This window comes from Salmo salar, chromosome 17 (genome assembly GCF_965601325.2).
Source record: "Salmo salar chromosome 17, fSalSal1, whole genome shotgun sequence".
In the NCBI taxonomy this organism is placed as follows: Eukaryota; Metazoa; Chordata; class Actinopteri; order Salmoniformes; family Salmonidae; genus Salmo; species Salmo salar.
In genome coordinates, this window is record NC_138307.1 from 55017065 (window position 1) to 55036618 (window position 19554).

Sequence of the window (19554 nt, forward strand, 5' to 3'; positions counted from 1 at the left end):
TCAAATATAATCTCCAGACTTCCAAGTATTTGTCTCCATCCTTCCTCAGTACAGTAATATGGTGCAGGTGTCTCCATCCTTCCTCGGTACAGTAATATGGTGCAGGTGTCTCCATCCTTCCTCAGTACAGTAATATGGTGCAGGTGTCTCCATCCTTCCTCAGTACAGTAATATGGTGCAGGTGTCTCCATCCTTCCTCAGTACAGTAATATGGTGCAGGTGTCTCCATCCTTCCTCAGTACAGTAATATGGTGCAGGTGTCTCCATCCTTCCTCAGTACAGTAATATGGTGCAGGTGTCTCCATCCTTCCTCAGTACAGTAATATGGTGCAGGTGACTCCTAGCCTTCTATCAGTATCATCAACTGAGGAGTTTCCTTCATATGCTACCACTTCTATTGCTGCTAGCAGTCCATTCAATTTAGATTAGTGATCATTTAGAAAAGGTACCAAGTAGAGGACTAATTAACAGTATTGGGACATAGCCATTAGAGAACACCAGGGGAGGCTCCTCAGAGGAGGAAGGGAATGACCATCCTCTTCAGTGAACTTCATAAAGATAAAAATTGTAAAACATTTTTTTAAAGTATAATTTATTTTAGATAAAACTATACAAAATATAATCACATGTCACCAAATAATTGATTAAAACACTATTTTGTAATGGTCTTCAGTAGCCTCAACATCACTCTGTAGGGTAGCACCATGGTGTAGCCGGAGGACAGCTAGCTTCCGTCCTCCTCTGGGTACTTTGACTTCAAACCAAAACCTCGGAGGCTCATGGTTCTCACCCCCTTCCATAAACTTACACAATAATTATGACAACTTCCGGAGGACCTCCTACAACCTATCAGAGATCTTGCAGCATGAACTGACATGTTGTTCACCCAATCAAAGGATCAGAGAATGAATCTAGTACTGAAAGCAAAAGCTACAGCTAGCTAGCACTGCAGTGCATAAAATATGGTGAGTCATATACTCAAAGAGAGAGAAAGACAATAGTTGAACAGTTTCAAACAAATACATTTCTTCCAAAATGAAGGAGAAGCGAGAGAGAAATTGAGAGATATTGTCATTTTTTTCACTTTCAGTTTCACTTACTTAGCTAGCAAATATAGTTTAGCCTACTCAAACACCCTGCTCAAACAGAGGTATGCTATGTTAGCTAGCTGGCTATGACTATCCAACACAACACTGGAACAGTTCCAAGTCAAGGTAAGTTTTTTAAAACTAATTTATTGCAACAGACGCCGGCCGGTGTAAGTGCTAAACTACTTACTGACTGTACTCTAACGTTACTGCATGATTGCAGCGGGTTTACTAACGCATTAGTTCTATTAGCTATGTTGACTATGACGTTACTTTAGCTAATATGGTGACAATGATGTAGGATGTGTGTAGCCGTTATGATATGGTTTGGCTTGGAAACTTTTTTTGCCTGGTCACATACAGCTGATGTGTTGTGCATTGAAGTCCACAAGCGAAAGGACAAGGTGAGAGGAAGAGAGTGCATAGATGTGAGAAGGAATACAACGTGGCTGCTATGAAAGTGAACTGTGTTTACATGTGATCAGGGGTATATTCATTCCGTCAATTCTGTTGAAAAACATTTCTTAAACGGAAGCAAACGAACCAAATGGGGATAAACATACCTGAATGTCCAATTGAAACTCTCATTTGCAACTGTTGGACTAATGATTACACCCTAGATCAGCAAGATGCAGGCAAGAGTTTGCAAGGCGGTACTGAATGTATCACCTCAATTTTCTCTTGACCTGTGTGCACATATGTTGTAAACTTTCATTCATAGGCTCTCTCATGATGGGTATAGGGAAAGTTCTAGTGTGATGTAGTAGCCTAAACCTATTGCTGTTACATTGAACTAGGTGAATGGAATATGAATGAAAGTCATCCAATATGTTGTAATAGAAATATGGCCATGCTCATGAAAAAAAGAAATTGTCCTCCCTCATCTTAAATGATACTGACCCCCACTGGAGTACGTACACACATGGACAGACATCCATCCAAGCACCCTAACTGACTCCCTGACCCTACCATCCCAGCACCCTAACTGACTCCCTGAACCTACCATCCCAGCACCCTAACTGACTCCCTGAACCTACCTCCACAGCACCCTAACTGACTCCCTGACCCTACCATCCCAGCGCCCTAACTGACTCCCTGAACCTACCATCCAAGCACCCTAACTGACTCCCTGACCCTACCATCCCAGCGCCCTAACTGACTCCCTGACCCTACCATCCCAGCACCCTAACTGACTCCCTGACCCTACCATCCCAGCGCCCTAACTGACTCCCTGACCCTACCACCCCAGCACCCTAACTGACTCCCTGACCCTACCATCCCAGCACCCTAACTGACTCCCTGATCCTACCACCCCAGCACCCTAACTGACTCCCTGACCCTACCATCCCAGCGCCCTAACTGACTCCCTGACCCTACCACCCCAGCACCCTAACTGACTCCCTGATCCTACCACCCCAGCACCCTAACTGACTCCCTGATCCTACCACCCCAGCACCCTAACTGACTCCCTGATCCTACCACCCCAGCACCCTAACTGACTCCCTGATCCTACCACCCCAGCACCCTAACTGACTCCCTGACCCTACCACCCCAGCACCCTAACTGACTCCCTGACCCTACCACCCCAGCACCCTAACTGACTCCCTGATCCTACCACCCCAGCACCCTAACTGACTCCCTGATCCTACCACCCCAGCACCCTAACTGACTCCCTGATCCTACCACCCCAGCACCCTAACTGACTCCCTGACCCTACCACCCCAGCACCCTAACTGACTCCCTGATCCTACCACCCCAGCACCCTAACTGACTCCCTGATCCTACCACCCCAGCACCCTAACTGACTCCCTGACTCTACCACCCCAGCACCCTAACTGACTCCCTGACCCTACCACCCCAGCACCCTAACTGACTCCCTGATCGTACCTGTGACCTTCTCCAAGCTTAGAGAGTCTGGTTAGTGCCAGTGGTCAAATGCTGGAACCTCCTCCCATACACACTTTCAGCCAATCAGTGTCAAAGCAGCAAACAAGCATCCAGATCTTTCTGGCAGGGGTTCCACTCTGAACACCACCAAACGTGCTCCACAAATATGTGGTGAGTTTCAATGCCGCTCTGATGGGAGCACCAGTGCCATTGAATCATAGTGTGTATGTGTGTGCGAGTGAGGCTGCGTTCCATGGCTTTCTGATCCCTGATTCTGCTGTGTTCCTGCGTCTTGCCCTGGGACTGAATGGGGCTGTCAGGGTCTGGAAGAGACTCAAAGGGGATAAAGCGCTGAAGGATCACATTCCGTAACTCTGATCTAACACTTCCTACTGGCCTACAGCTGGAGCACTCCCCCTGCTAGCACCCCAGGAAAGCCTGGGACAGCCATACACAGGTGCTGACTACAGGTGCTGACTGCATACACACGCACATGGACACACACTCACACACACGCATTGTAAACCTATAACACAAACACCCTTGCCAAAATGCCCCATCCCTAACAACTTTCCAGCAATTCCAATCACCATCCCGCCCCATACAGACACAAATACAGAACACCCCATACACACAGTGTGAAGCTAGTCATTATGACATGCCACAGAGGGTAACAGGAACAAGCACTACAGTGACAGGGCTTTTGTAATGATGGCTCTAGACATGTCAACAATCAAACCCCCCCCAGTCACACTCAATGTCAACTATGACAGAGTCCTTTGAGTATTATGAGAGGAGAAATAAGGGCAATGTAATGGTTCAGACATCAAACTTCTGATTCACAATACGTCCAACATTCAGAACTGTTAGGGCTGTTTCTAGAACTCCGAGTTTCACTCAACAGCTAAACTGAGGCAGTGTGTCTGTGGTGGATAACAAATTTGGCTGTGACAGCTCGCTTTCTCCCTGTCAACCACATAGTCAACAAGTCCAACAGACTGCCTCTCTCTCTCTGTCTCCCTCTCTAGCTCACTCTATATCTCTCTCAACACTATCCCTCCTTCTCCCCCCCTCCTTGTTTATTTATTCTTTCCCTTCCTCTCAAAGGGGCCAAGACAACCTGAGAGAAGGAAAAGTATGACCTAATAGAACAACTGCTCCAGGAACAATTTCAAAATTGAACCCATAATGGTAAATGTTAGAAGTGGATAAGTAGAGCTGATCTAGAATCAGTTGTTAGAGGTAGATGGTAACCAGAGAGCTGTGTGGTGACCTGAGGTACTAGCAGCTGATCTGTGATCTATGGCAGTGGTCAATCTTGTCTGAATACAACACACACTTCCTGAAAGACTGAAAAGCAAACACAGTAACAGTGGGATTACCAGAAAATACTCTCACAATTACAGAGCAGTCTGTCATCCAATTGTGTTACCCACATGTATCTATGACACACACACAAACACACACATATGCACAAACACACACTGATAGTCTTTGTCACACACTCATACACATGCTCTAGCTAGCCCATACAATGTCAAGCAGGGCTATAATGGTCAAGGCATAGGCCACATTTGAGGCAGCTGGGTAATAAATACATTTAAATCCCCCATGTTTGGTTTACCTCAGATTATGTCAGCTGTCATTTTATGGATGCATGAGAGCTGTCAAATAATGGCTTATCCAACTTGATTAATGACAGAACTTTTACGCTATATCAGGGAACACTTTCAGACAACGGATCACTTAAAATAACCCGGGAAATTGATATGCAACCTTGTTTTTCTAAAGGTTCATACAGGTGTCAATCATCTATGTGGAGCGAAGAGCTCGCATTAAATAAAGCCGCACCCGGGAAACTTCTAGAGCACTTATCCAGCTGACCAATGGGCATTGAGCCTCGAGCTCCTAGCACGCTCATCTAAATACCTCAACACTAATATCCATAGCAAAAAAAAAAAAAACGGTTCACTATTCTTAAGTAGTTTACGATACTTGTTAGTTAAATAGGTTGACAACTAAATTAAAATAGGCTCAACCTGTTAGTTATATAGGCTAAGCCAAGGAGTCAGCATCCAAGAATGTTGTTGTCAGGCTTGAAGCGAAGCTTGTTGCTCATTAAAGTTAATGAAACTCAGACGGTGTTTTGAGCCGAAAGACAAAACACAGGCTGCATAGAGAGGCATACAACCATTGCATGCAACTAACACAGCACTGTTTAAAGAAAGCCTACACCCATGTGTGTTGATGATGAAATGGCCTTTCCCATTGTGGGATGGAACAAGGCTTATCCTTGAATCTCCAATATTCAAGGTTCCTCACAAGTGCAGGTAGGCTACCTAAAGTACAGGACAAAAATTGGACAAGTGCAATTCTATCATAAGCCCACTTACATATCTGTCCCTCTCCAAAGCCTCCAGGGTAGAAATAAGCCTCGCAGGGTCCTGCAGAAGTTCATCAAATACTTCCAACGCTTCAGTCATCGTTGACTTGTTGCGTTCATCAGCCGCGGGTGGGTCGCCTTTGAACCGACTCCGTGCCACCATCAGGGTCTGGTAGAAAAGACACACAGCGACCCCTAAGAGCAATAACCGTCCAGAGCAATACCTGCGGCGGAGCGTCCAGAGCCCCCGAAGAAACATTACCGCTTCACTCCCAACTTTGCTGGCTGAAGAATAAAGGCATACCATGAGGGAAGATGTTTAGCTTATTTCTTCTCCGCGTCCCACTCAGACCTCACACCACTCTGGCCGCTCTCCCGGCCGGATAGAAGGAAAACAGAGCAGCGGGGCTATCTGTAGAAACACGCACTTCAGGAATACATAAAGACCTGGAACATTGTCTTTCAAATATGACCTGGTTGGTATTTCAGAGGGCGGTCCACGGTGTCCAAGAATCGTCACTATGGCAAACTCGAGTGTTGATTTGTGAGCTGGCACAAACAAACAAACAAAACCTTTTCCCCAACGTTGTTATTCCGTTATTCCTGAGAATGAAGTTAGATCAAAGTGAGCCACAGTCCAACTTTCACATCCTAGAACACTATGGAGTTCCGAGAGAGCAGGGGAAAGTTTTCCTTCTCCCTTCATTTGGGGAAGAGTGCCCCTCAGATGATTAAAAACATTCTCGAAAAGCAGAACATCATGACTGTGGCTAGATCAGACTCTGCTACTGCGCGCTGTCAGAAAACTGCCATTCCCATCCACAACCAAAGGCAGGACGCATGAAAGCATCCCGTCAGACACAGATAGAGCCAAACTGAATTTAGAAAAATGAAGAAGTTCACCAAGACTTCAGATCCTGAAATAGGTTACAGACTACAAAGAGGGTTTCCACTATATCCGAGCGCTGGCCGCGCACCGGGGGGCGACAACACCTGGTTTGGGTTAGGCTACTCTAAGAGAAAAAAGTCAACAGTAGCCGAACTTCCTTTCCGTGTGGACGGCTGGATTACAGTCTCACACACAGGGCTACTACTTCCCAAAATTAAAACTCCCTCGGGTAAAGAAAAAAAATAAGTGGAGTTTATACCATAGATCCGTTTCAACTGGATAGTTTAGGAGTTATTGTAAAGTAACGGTTTTGAAATTCCACGATGTACTTGGAGCGGTCTAAATGCGCACACATGCCTCCTCGGTCGGGGTCGAGGTATGCTCCCCCTCATTCCAAATTGTGGTAAAAGACAGGGCTCACTCTTTGCTATTTGTGGCACACACACCAGTCCTCCCTTGGCTCATTATTTAGAGAAAGGAGTTGGAGCACTGCTTTGTTTCAGTCAGATGTGGTGAGAGAGGCTATTGAAAAGGTTCCCTTTCAGAGCAAGGGCTGAAAACATTCTCCCTTTATTTGGTGAAGTTGTAAGATCTCCAAGACACCCCAGGTTCCTTCTAAAAAATATAGCTATTATGACAGTTTTGTATATAACAAAAAAAAGTGTAGACAATCAATAACCAAATTTGGTACCCCCAAATCCCCTTGTGTGTGAGGGTTGCAACACTGCTGGTTTTCATTACTATCCTCGAATCAGGGAATGATTTAGACCTGGGACACCATGCAGGTGAGCTGACTCATGGTAAATCAGTGGCATTCAGTAATACATTTCCTGTCAAATAAAGAAAAACAGCAGTACCCCCACACATTGACTCGGTACTGGTACCCCCTGTATATAGCCTCGTTATTGTTGCTCTTTAAAAAAAAATATGTATTTAGTTCATTTAGTAAATATTTTTCTTCAATCTGCATTGTTGGTTAAGGGCTTGCATTTCACAGTAAGGTTGTATTCGGCACATGCAACAATTTTTTTGTAAATTTTGCAACAATATAACATTTGTGTCGGTACAACACTTATAAAGCAATCAGTCCACATTGTAAGCCTGCTGTGAATCAAAACATTGGTGATTCAACAGCCATCTACATTTTGATTGTGTAGTCAAATACAATGGATACCTAGGGTTTGACCGAGAGGCCACCGTTGACAGACGAAGCCAGGAAACACGTGAAATACCAAAAGAACTTGATCACTTTATTGGATTTGTTTTCTTCTATATCTCTGGAAACTTTTACACACCATCTCAGTACAGAATGACTAGACACATACACACGCACATACAGAAACATTTACTCAGACATACACGCTTCAGTTATGACTGATCTTACACTGTACATTTTGAACTCTTCAGCTTTACAGGACTCAATGGTGGAGGGTCAGTCATATTCATCCATACTTTACCTGAAATGACCACCATCCCAATCATCCCCCTCATATTTTCAAAGTCATAGTTGCATTTCATCAATTTGTTTTAGAATTCAAATTAAAACTTGTAGAGCGTTGGGTTTTGCAGTCCAATAAACACCCCTGGACTACATTTCTGAGTATCTGTGTAATTTTACTGTAATGAGCACTTCTTGTTGCAGCCGTGTTTGGAAGCAAGGGGGGGGGGGGGGGGGGGGTGTGTGGCCCTTCCTGTCACAAGAGGAAAGGCGAGGAATGTCTGATTAATGGGGGAGAGAAGGGGTGCGCCGAGGCTCAACATTCAGGAGGGGGACAATGGACACCCAACCAGGGGGTGCGGTTTCAGGAAGTCTTGGTTCCTTGTTTGATTTTCCAGTCAGGTGTCTCATCCAAATATTCACACAGGATTGACCCTGCAATAACAACCTTTGACCCCACTGTTTTGACCCCTGAGAGGTCACACAGACAGACAGGTGAATAAGAATACTGTGTGTGTGGCCACAACAGGTACACACACTTGTTTGGGAGGAACGACAGTTGATATAGCATTGACAGTTGGTTTTGCGGGGTAGGGGTGTGGAATGGGATGGGTCCTGGATGAGGAGCAGGTGGGGTGTCTTATTTGTGCCTGCTGCCTCTCCTCTTCATGGCGGCAGTACACTGGGGGCAGTACCACTTCCCCTTGGGGGCTTCTGTTAGGCCCACGCAGCCGTAGTGGAACCACTCGATGGGGCACTGCACAGACACACACAGGGCACTCAGGTTAGCTCTCATACCTCATCTCTCATTTGACAAAGTCCTATGTGAAAGTAATGTGGTAACAGCTGTAGAACATGAGAAAAGCACTCCCAAATGGAAATGGGTACTTACATCTTGATTATCACAGCCCACCATTTCTCCATAAGACACCTTTAACAAGAGAGAAGCCATTTTAGTTAACCTGTCAGCTGTAGGTGTGTGCTGTCCAGTGTGAGAGAGTGTCTCTGGATGTGTGTGTACCTGGTTGCAAATGCAGTAGCGGGGCTCGTTGGGGTCGTAGGTCCAGTCCACCTGGTTGTTGGTCTCAGACTCTGGGAGGGCCGAGGCCTGCTGGGCCAGCTCCTGGGCCAGGGCTGAAGAGGAGGAGCACGACGACAGGGACGAAGAAGACGAGGAGGACGACGACTGGTGGTTGGAAGACTTGGTGTTGCCTCTGTGGAGGGGGAGAAAAGACAGGAACAGTTTAGACTAGATCTCCATTTTTCATCTTCATTTATTTATTCATGCTGTGGGGGTGGAGTTGGAAAGCATGGCTGGCATAATGTGGCGTGACACCATGGGACTGGACACTGAAATGATGTCGCGTGATTTGGCATGACATCTGTTCATCCGATGTGGGGTGATGCCGGGTGGATTGACATGGTTTAATAAGGCATGAAATTATGTGATATCACTGGAGAAGACCACCAGCTAGAGCTTGTCTGAGCGTACGGGGGCTGTGTGTGTGCGTGTAAGTTGTGTGTGCATATAAGTTGTGTGTGTGTGCATATAAGTTGTGTGTGTGCATATAAGTTGTGTGTGTGCATATAAGTTGTGTGTGTGCATATAAGCTGCGTCGTACTTGGTCTTGCGTCCGCCGCGGGAGTCGGAGGCGATGGCCGAGCCGGCTGGGGTGAGGGTCTGGGTGAGGGTGTTGGCCAGGGCGGAGGTGGAGTAGGCCCCCGTGGTATCCCGGGAGGTCAGGGAGAACTCTCTCCCCAGCTGGAAGTCATTGTTCTTAATGGCCTCGTAGCTGGCCTTCAGACTGCTAGTCCTCCTGCCCTCCTTCATCTGACATGGAGAGGGGAGGGGAAGGAGGGCACAGAGAGGGAAAGAAGATGGGAAAGGCAGGTAGAGAGAGACACACATAGCCATGAACAGGGTTAGTTACAGTCATAGGACACACATCAGTTACACATTCAAGGACATTTGTCCTAATCAGATAAGATCATCCTCAGAACAGACAGTCTGGGTCAAGATACTGATACCGATCCCCATGAGTGCAGCACACATCTGAATAAATCATAGGGCCGTGGAGTTAGGTGTGTGTGCAAAAGAGAGAATGTGTGTTTATACCTGTGCGGTGGCCTGTACAGCCTGCGCTGCAGCCATGGTGATGGCCCCTGCCCCAGCCCCGGGCCCAGCAGGCAGAGAGCCGAGGTTGTAGGAGGCCAGGGGCTGAGATGAGTTCACACTGTACACGTTGTTTGAGGCTGACGTCGTGCTGTTGGTGCGACAGCCCGGTGTGTTCTCCTTGGAGGCGTCTGACGTGAGTGTGGAGAGCAGGGCTTCAGATTTGAACTTCTTCTCTGGGACGTGCTCTGTAGTGTGGTGGCTCGGCTGCGTGGTGTACTTCCTCTCTGTCACACACAAACACAACGTGAATTACTACCTTCATGACCTCGCATAGGAAAGCAGCAAATCATCTATACAAACAAAGCTCCTTAGTCAATATACATTTTTCTTCCGACATGCAACAACTCCCCAAAAAAGTTGGCTAAACAGCCAAGACTTGTACTTACTCTCCACGGTGGTGTGTGAGTGGACGTGGTGGTTGTTGGCGGGCTGAGAAGGGCTGTCCATCTCTAGGGATCCTGACAGAGGAGAGAGAATGTTAGAGCTGGCTCTCAGTGACAACACTAACAGACAACAGTTGACTTAACAGGGTCATTTTTAAGTCAATACTGCCCCCTAGCAGGGCTGAAATATCCCGATGGGAAGATTGATACCATCGCAACTGAAACAAGACTAGAAAAATGCAGCCTGTCAGCCCAACATTCTGACAGGGCCAAGAGAGTTAAGATGAAGGGGATGGGGCTTCTGTGGTGTTGTGATAGACAGTGTTGGTGTTGTGATAGACAGAGACTCACGTCTCTCCAGGATCTCGGTGATGCCAGCGTTGTCAGCCTCCAGCTCCATCTTGAACTTAGCCAGCTCCTGGTCCAGCTTCCTCAGGTGACGGTCCACCTGCAAAACACACCCCATTATATACCATACTGTTCATACCCCACAATATAGATGTTGAACAGACCCCCCCCCCAAGATTTTACACATTGAATATTCACTATGAAATAGATCAATATCAAAAGATAGAAATGGCAATATCTAAATAAACATTAAAAACACTTGAAGACTGATATTTTAGTGACTTCCAAATGATTCACATTGTTTGACTGCCACCTAGTGGCACAGACCGCACAGTCCTGAACAGAACATTTTATATTTTAGTGGTGACATGCACCCACAAATCATCTTGAAAAAGGCCACCAGCGATAAAGATTCTCCTCTAACTCCCCTTGTCCCTACCTTTTCATAGAAGTGGTTTCTCATGACCCATTAGACAAACCAGACATCGTTAGACAGAGCTCCGTCTTGGCATTCAAATTCCAACTCACCAGATCATAAATCTGATTGGCCAGCTGTACTTTCTCATCTGCATCCTCCAATGCTTTATAATAATCCTGAAACAGAGAAAAAGCAGTCAGAGGCTGACACCATCTAAAAAAAATTAACCATTTGGTGAACCAACACTGGCACTTGTTTTATTCTTCTTACTAGCTCTGACTTTGCTGATAGCTACTTTGAGGAAAAAAGTACTTACTATGACTGTGATATATGTTGTCCCACCTAGCTATGTTAAGATGAACGCCCTAATTTTAAGTAGCTCTGGTTAAGAGTGTCTGTTAAATGACTAAAATGTAAATGACAAAACACAAAGAATCACCACAAAAAGTGTTGTAGTACAGCTTATCGTAAAACATTTATGGGATTAAAAGAACAAAACTGTCTTTTGGAAAAGGGAAATATACATCTACTGAGACTTATTTGGCACCTTTTTGATGACTCCCATCTGCTCTTCCCTCCACTCTGGCTTGTTCTTCTTTGCATTGACAAAGAACTCATTCACCCTCTGCTCCAACTGGTCCATGGCATCTACAGCAAATGGGACAGGTGTGTCTGAGTCACTAATCATATGGGTATAACTCTGTATACGGAAGAATTCATATCGATTTGTACTTCAATGCTGACCAGAAGGGCTAATATTACATGCGGTGTCTGTGGACCAGAATGTTTGTGATTAAAACTACCAGTGAACCGAACCACCTCTAATACATCAGTGGTTCCCAACCCTTTTCCATTACTGTACCCCCAAATTAATTTTACTCTGCCCGGAGCACACGCTCATGTGCATTATACCAGTTGGCCTATGGTCTCATTAGTCTTCTCAAATACACCCTATGGAAAGTACCCCCCTAAATTTATATTGGTGCATGTTCTAGTTAGCAAAACTGTTAGCGTATATGTAGCTAGTTATAGTCACATGAAAGAAAAGAAAAAACTTTAAATGTGATGTGTACGCTCCGAATCCATGTTTACATTCATTTTTCAACTTCTGTGCATGCACACATGATCAGCAAACGTTAGTTGGACCTCTATATGGAAAACAAATATAACATGATTTTATGTTGTAATTTCTATAACCCTAGCTAGAATCATACAAACCCATTAACGTTAACTTTCTCAGGTTACTGAAAGTTGTTGCAATGTTATACTAGCCAAGTTCGCAACCGCTAACTGTGTTAGCTATACAAATAAAAACACTGTATTTAACACATTTTTATTTGGCCACTAATTAGTGTTAAGAGTTCGACTCTTTTTATCTACATGAGCCCAAAAAGTGAGAAACTGAGAATGGTGTGTTTTTCAACTTGAAAAATGCTCGCCGGTGAAATGTTTGTAGACTGTCACGCTGTAACAGTGCATACTCTGAACTTGCAGGTCCATCTCTCTCATTTCCGTAAACCTGTCGCGGAGATCCATGGGTAGCTGCTCGATCACTGCCAGCGAGAAGAAAAGGCGAATATAGGTGTTAGCATGGCTAGGCTAACAGTCCGGGCGCGCTTCGGCTAAAATGATGCACATTTACGACAGTAAATACACAAATAATACCACCCAGGCGTAAAATAAACGTAAATACTCACTCTCGAGGTAATCCTCTAAATACAGCATCTTGGCAAATTAGATATTTTAGGCGTTAATGAAAATAATTTGCGTCTTTCAATATGGCGCCGCTAGCTGCTGTGTCCCGAAGAAAAAATACCACTGACAAACTGAGGTCAGAGGACCTGACGTCAGTAGCGACGTGGAATGTGATTGGCCAGATATGGAGTTGAGTGCTAAACTTCAAAAGTTCGTTAGTTTCTGTAGTTCATAGACATATCAATTTCAAACATTGACCGAAATAACATAATTAAGCTTTTCCAACGAGGTAAATGCATTTTAATCATCAAACTTCAATGCAAATGCGCTATTTTAATTTTAAATGAATACTTGATTAAAAGGAAATATCTTATTTGTTCAATGCAGGTGAGCACAATTAATATAGTGTAGAGTAGGCCTACACACACATTGAATTGAGATATTATTTAACTATAACAAACATATTCAACTATAAGTAACACACCTAGAAAATAAAATAACACCCCCATTTGAATAGTCGAACAGATTGTCAGTCCATTATAGGCCTGATATACAGTGCCTTCAGAAAGTATTCACACCCCTTGACTTTTTCCACATTTTGTTGTGTTACAAAGTGGGGTTAAAATGGATTAAATTGTAATTTTTGTCAACAATCTACACAAAAGATTATATAATGTCAAAGTGAAAGAAAAATTCTAACATTTGTACAAAAAAAAAGAAGATTAAATAAAACACTAAAATACAGTATCTTGATTAGATAATTATTCAGTCCCCTGAGTCAATACATGTTAGAATCACCTTTGGCGGTGATTACAGCTGAGTCTTTCTGGGTAGTGTATCTTTGTTGTGACTGGGTGGATTGATACACCATCCAAAGTGTAATTAATAACTTTACCATGCTCAAAGGGATATTCAATGTCTGCTTTTTTTTATACCCATTTACCAATATACCAATAAGTGCCCATCTTTGAGAGGCATTGGAAAACCTCCCTGGTCTTTGTGGTTGAAGCAGTGGGAGCAGACGTGACACTAATCCTCTCATATCTCCTTGCCTCCAATGGATTGGCACACTGAAGACCACCCAAGCAAGTCTATGCTGTGATGTAATTTCCTTTAATCTATTGAGTCAACATTATTGTTATCAGGGAACACAAGATATATTGTCAATTTCATTAATGGGAGTCTATTTTATTGTGTGCATCTCTAACAATAAAGCTTTTTAAAGCTGATCAATCCCATTTGGTTCATGGCCAGAGTGTGGACATTAAAAACAGATCGAAAGACAATAAATTAAGATAACAATGCCTGTCGACCTGAGTCTATTGTTCCTCTTTTTAATTGTTGATTATGTAGCCTATGGAGTAACTCATTCCTTCCCCTTTTTCATTCATGTGTTTTCTTAGAATGAGCTCAGAATCGACAGGGATAGAGAGAGACTAACCAATAATCGGATTATCTAATGAAAGCTTTAGATGTCTGAGGTATGCTCAGTGTTTCATAACTGAAAGATTGACACCTTTATTAATACACTAAATCATCAAGAATATGTATCAAGAAGAGTATGCATGGGCTTATGTAATGTCATCCCACAGGGAATATAACAGAATAGAATATAACAGAATAGAATATAACAGAATAGAATACTACAGAATATAATAGAATAGCCATGCACACCTGTGGGAAAGGGGTGACACTTATTACAGCGTTATTGTTGCTCTCTCCAGTGAAGTCCCATGATGAAGTCCCATCCCACATTTACTCCAGACAATAATAGTCTCTCTAGATGTGACCTCTTGACCTATGTATGCTATATCTCGGAGGCGGAAAGCTGTCCACATTCCATTTCCCCCTAAAGACCCATAGCCCTGCTGTTGCTGCTGCTGCTGTTGTTGCTCCTGCAAAGAAATCGGGCAAAGCGCTAGGACCCCGCGGACAACCTCTTTGGATGACACAGAACAAACTGCGATTTGAGTTTTGACCACTCAAACATGGAAAAGTTGAACTGACAGCGCATAACTAACTCGGCACTCTGAATTGGACGATAGGTAGGCTAGGCCTATCATAGCGCCACCGGGGGATTGTTTTTGTGGAGAGATCGATTTTGAGAATCAGTGTCTACGTGCGCAACTGAAGTTTTATTTTATTTGTTTTAATTTAGGCTGCTGTGCAATGGTATGATTTTTAGTGTTTGACGTTTGCTCTGGGAGTCAAAGGAGTGCTGAACATTAATAATTTAACCAAATGGATTATGTTCATTTGGCGCAAAAGCCCTGATAAGAAGTTGTTTTGTTGTAATGTTCTGGATATGTTTTCGCAGTATACCTTGCTAAGTGAGTGATGATTGATTTGGATATGTCAGCACCGCTGAGCGCTCATCCACACACTCCATCATTCCTGGACTGGGGAAAGTAAGAAACCACCTGTTGTGAATGTTTTCTGGAACTTCCCACGGATCTACCTAGGCAGCTAAAACAAGACATTGGAAAGGCGCGCGCAGAACGCACAGAGACATGTAAACCTGGTATGTTTTACACGGAACACTGAGAACTCGTTTTGTGTTCATGGTACAGATTAATAATCCCAATTAAATTGATGTATTTTCCTTTTAGTTAATGATGTTGCCATGGTGACGCGGGTTAGGATGAGGAGTCCTGTCTTAGCCATCGGTTGCTGTTGCGCTCAGAATGGCTCGCGAGGACGCGGTGAGGTGCCTGCGCTGCCTGCTCTACGCTATCAATTTACTCTTCTGGGTAAGAGAAGCGGAGGACCCCCAACAGGTGGCTGGGTTGTGCCCGCGCTCATGCTACACAATGCAGACAACTTTACCCCCCCCCCATCCACCCACCTCAATGCCTGCCTCCAAGGCGCAGAAAAACAAATGTGCAATTTGCATCCTAAGAATGCACAAACTGCATGTTTGGCATTCTAGTGCATGCTATTTATAGGCCATTAAAATTGATAAGTGCTCCAGGGTTGTTGTAGTGGATTATGCAAGTGTTTAACACATGACAAAATGCCCCCTAGGCAACATTTTGTTGCCATACCAAGTCCCTGGATTATATTTCATTGCCATAAGCATTTTCAGACAAAACATATTTTGAGTGGAAGTGTTTACTGTACGCCTACTTAGTAAAACTGTAATGGTATGTGTGTGTGTCTGTGTGTAACGTGTGTGTCTGTGTGTAACGTGTGTGTCTGTGTGTAACGTGTGTGTCTGTGTGTAACGTGTGTGTCTGTGTGTAACGTGTGTGTCTGTGTGTTCTATCTCTCTCTATGTGTATTTTGCTCCCTCAGCTCATGTCGATATGTGTCCTGGGGGTGGCTGCTTGGCTCAGGGACTACCTGAACACTGTACTCACCTTGACGGCCCACACCAGGTGAGTGATATGGATCTCAATGTTGACACCTCTCAGTGGGCAGTGGGCAGGTACTGGGAAAGACAGGAGGGAGATAACAGGGAGAAAGTGGGAGAGGAAGAGAATTAGTATATATGAGCTGGAGCAGTAAATAAGAAGAGAATGAGAATAGAGGAGGAAGGAGACTGATAAAGAGAGGAGGGCTGTTGGATAATATACCACACTTCCTCAACAAATCACCTCAACTCATACCTGGCAACCTTTCCACAAATCATCAACGGCATAACTTTTTTAATTCAACAGTTTCTCATCACCTAGACCTGTCCACATATCACCATCTCACCCCTCGCTGGCCCCTGACAGTAACTGCTGTGGCAGAGGAGATCCACATTCCTACGGAGTGTTATCACTATTAACTTCTGGCTGCTGTATTAATAAATAATAATGCAACAGGCCACACAGGGAGAGAGAGAGAGGGGGAGAGAAGAGGGAGGGGAGAGGGAGAGCAATAGCAGGATGGATAAATAAACAAAAAGTCTGCCAAATTACCCCCCCCCCCCTCTCTATCTGTAGGCTGGAGGAAGCAGCAGTTCTCACGTATTCTCCGGCTGTCCATCCCGTCATCATTGCAGTGTGTTGTTTTCTTATCATCGTGGCCATGGTGGGCTACTGCGGCACACTGAAATGCAACCTTCTACTCCTGTCCTGGGTATGTGTCTGAATGAAATGAACGTGTGTTTGCGTGTGTGTATGTATGTATGTATGTATGTATGTATGTATGTATGTATGTATGCGTGTGTGTGTGTGTGAAAACTGGGATGAGCTCGGTTTAGTTGGAGAAGCGGGTTGTAATTGCTGTAGATCTGTCAGGTTTTCTTTAGCTATCGGTGTTAGTTACACATTTATACAACCTTGAAATATATACACGCACGCACACACATGCACGCACGCACGCACAGTAGCCCTCCCTATCTATCTTCATGTGCTATTTTCCCCATCATCTGTAACAGCCTGATGTCCTCTACATCTCAATAAAGTCATATTATTGTGCCCTCGTAAACCCTGGAACAGGCCTGTAAATTCACGCAACAGCCACACAGTCGCGTAGTTCCACCGTTCATACACCGGAGGGAGATGCAACGAGAATTCCCCCCTCGATTTTACAGCCGTTACTCATCCGATGCAGCGCCACAATGGTCATTCATCATCCCGTAAGCGTGTTGCGCCGCGTCTTGTGTTAGCGAACGCCCCCCTCGCACGGGGCTGCGTTCTGAGCGAGCGAGGGCCTGGTGCGGGGATGTTGCCGGGGTTGCGGAATGGCGCTCCTGTGGAAAAGTACAGCTGTAAAACTATTCACCGCTGCTGCTGTCTGAGCCTGCCTGAGTAATGGTACCCTGGGCACTGATGGATGTCCAGAGAGAAGGAGGGGGAGAGAGGGAGGGAGGGAGAGAGAGAGAAAGAGAGAGCGAGGGAGAGAGATGGACAGATAAGGGTGTGATTATCTCAATCACTCACCACTGTCAGTGTGGGACAACAAAAAAAGAGAATTGAAAGAGAAACAGGGATGAAAGAAAGGAGGTAAAGAGGTAGATTGAGTCAGAGCAGGTGAAGGAGAGGGAGAGAGAAACCCACTGAGGTACAGAAAAGAGAGAGAGAGACAATCCCAAAAAATCAATTTCCATCCAACCATGCATACAGATGACTAAACAATGTATCATCTCTGTGCTTACAGAGCATGTGCTACGGATTATTACTCTACTACACGTGTTGCATACATAACATGTATTCCCATACAGAAGCAATCGTGGCAGCATAATGCACTATTTCCGTTGACCAATTGTGTCATGCATACGAAAACTATAACAGGGCAGGTACATGATTACTCATATTCCTATAGATTGGAAGGGCAGGACATCGGAAAAGGTGGGGTGGCGCCTGTTTTGTGGCTCTATCTCCCAGGTGTGCTGTGTGGGGAGACGGAGAGGGATGGGCTCCCTGTGTCAGTCTCTCCCCGACCAAAGTGCCTGGATTTTGGGTCTCCCTCACGCTTTGTCCACCCCTCCATTGGGACTTCATTCATCCCTCTCTCCTTGCAACTCTGCCCTGGCATTTTTGTGTTTCGCTGGCGCACTGCGGAGACAATATTATCTCGGTTGAGAGGGACAATGGGTAACGCTATCCCACCCGTCTTTGCCCGCTTATGGAGAGGTGGCTGAGAGGGGTGAGTGGCGCTTGGGTTACCCACGCACCCATTCACCAGCTGGGGCGTCCCTTTCAGAGGAATGCCCCCCACCGCCCCAACTCTGCTCTCTACCTGATTAACACCCCTCCCCCTTCCCTATTCAATCACAACTGTGGTGGGCAATTGATGGTGCCTGGCTTTAAGCTCAGTTAAAACCTTTATATGTTATAGATAGTTGTGTTTCTGTTGTGGACTAAGCTAGTGAAAAGCGTCAAAGCGTCCATTTAGAGTCTCTGAGCGGTTGTTGGGATGTTTGTAGATGTTTAAATGCACGCAGTGGTGCATTGTGGGATATTGGGGGTATGTTAGGGATGACTGCAGGGTCTTAAGTTAATCTGAGAAGCTGTTCCAGCGAACGCGTAGAAAGGTCGCTTAAAAATAGTCCCTCCTTAAAGACGCCAAACAAATCCCCCCTTAGCCTAAACTTATACCTCTCCCTCTCTCGCCCTCTCACTCTGTCGTTCCTCCACCTCTCTTTCCCCGTCTTCCCTCTCTCGCCCTTGTCTACGTGTTAATTGAGTATCAGAAATATGCTGTAAGTCTCTCTACACAGGAGGAAATCCAGCCTTGACATTCCATTCAAACAACTGCAACCCTCCTCTAACCTAAGTGTGTGTGTGTGTGTGTGTGTGTGTGTGTGTGTGTGTGTGTGTGTGTGTGTGTGTGTGTGTGTGTGTGTGTGTGTGTGTGTGTGTGTGTGTGTGTGTGTGTGTGTGTGTGTGTGTGTGTGTGTGTGTGTGTGAGAGAGAGAGAGAGAGAGCTTCCTCCCTGAATGAAATGTGTGAAACATAAAGACACATCTTTGTGAGAAAGGTAATACACTGAGTGCACAAAATATTAAGGACGCCTTCCTAATATTGAGTTGCACCCCCTTTTCCCTCAATTCGTTGGGACATGGACTCTACAAGGTGTTGAAAGCGTTCCACAGGGCTGCTGCCCTGTGTTGACTCCGATGCTTACCACAGTTGTGTCAAGTTGGCTGGATGTTCTTTGAGTGGTGGACCATTCTTGATACACACAGGAAACTGTTGAGCGTGAAAAACCCAGCAGCGTTGCAGTTTTTGGCCCCCTTAAACCGGCACACTTGGCACCTACTACCATGCCCTCTTCAAAGGCACTTAAATATTTTGTCTTGCCCATTCACCCTCTGAATGGCACACATACACAATCCATGTCTCAATTGTCTCAAACTTAAAAATCCTTCTTTAACCTGTCTCCTCCCTTCATCTACAGAGATTGAAGTGGATTTAA

At 45.0% G+C, this 19554-nt stretch overlaps 3 protein-coding genes across 6 annotated transcripts in view; 1 reads left to right on the plus strand and 2 right to left on the minus strand.

Annotated features, from left to right (window-relative positions):
- The window catches only part of LOC106576170 (cadherin-like and PC-esterase domain-containing protein 1), a 79812-nt gene extending 73172 nt beyond the window's left edge, over positions 1-6640 (minus strand). The window contains exon 1 of the mRNA XM_014153135.3: positions 5369-6640. Coding sequence (XP_014008610.2) covers positions 5369-5665 — 297 coding nt within the window. The 5' untranslated portion in view covers positions 5666-6640. The remainder of the gene's footprint in view (positions 1-5368) is intronic.
- An 836-nt stretch (positions 6641-7476) lies between these two features.
- LOC106576172 (inhibitor of growth protein 3) lies at positions 7477-12865 on the minus strand. 3 transcript variants are annotated; one of them, XM_014153137.3, is made up of 11 exons: positions 12708-12864; positions 12492-12563; positions 11558-11658; positions 11121-11186; positions 10596-10692; positions 10248-10319; positions 9802-10085; positions 9308-9516; positions 8707-8899; positions 8578-8616; positions 7477-8442 (listed from the first exon to the last, which is right to left on the minus strand). In XM_014153137.3, exons 1-11 carry the CDS (start codon positions 12733-12735, stop codon positions 8326-8328), a joined length of 1278 nt encoding a protein of 425 aa, XP_014008612.1. In that variant the 5' UTR covers positions 12736-12864; the 3' UTR covers positions 7477-8325. The 3 variants fall into 3 exon arrangements, 2 of the variants coding, with proteins under 2 accessions (XP_014008612.1, XP_045555746.1); XM_045699790.2 differs by lacking the exons at positions 12492-12563; positions 12708-12864 and having other exon boundaries at positions 11032-11186; positions 11558-11662; XR_006760124.2 differs by lacking the exons at positions 7477-8442; positions 8578-8616; positions 8707-8899; positions 9308-9516; positions 9802-10085 and having other exon boundaries at positions 11032-11186; positions 12708-12865.
- Positions 12866-14565: 1700 nt separating this feature from the next.
- The window catches only part of LOC106576173 (tetraspanin-12), a 26086-nt gene continuing 21097 nt past the window's right edge, over positions 14566-19554 (plus strand). The window contains exons 1-5 of one of the 2 annotated variants that reach the window (XM_014153139.3): positions 14566-14877; positions 15023-15226; positions 15315-15455; positions 16000-16082; positions 16635-16770. In XM_014153139.3, coding sequence (XP_014008614.1) covers positions 15390-15455; positions 16000-16082; positions 16635-16770 — 285 coding nt within the window. In that variant the 5' untranslated portion in view covers positions 14566-14877; positions 15023-15226; positions 15315-15389. Of the gene's footprint in view, positions 15227-15314; positions 15456-15999; positions 16083-16634; positions 16771-19554 lie in introns of both variants that reach the window. The other variant, XM_014153138.3, reaches the window with a different exon arrangement.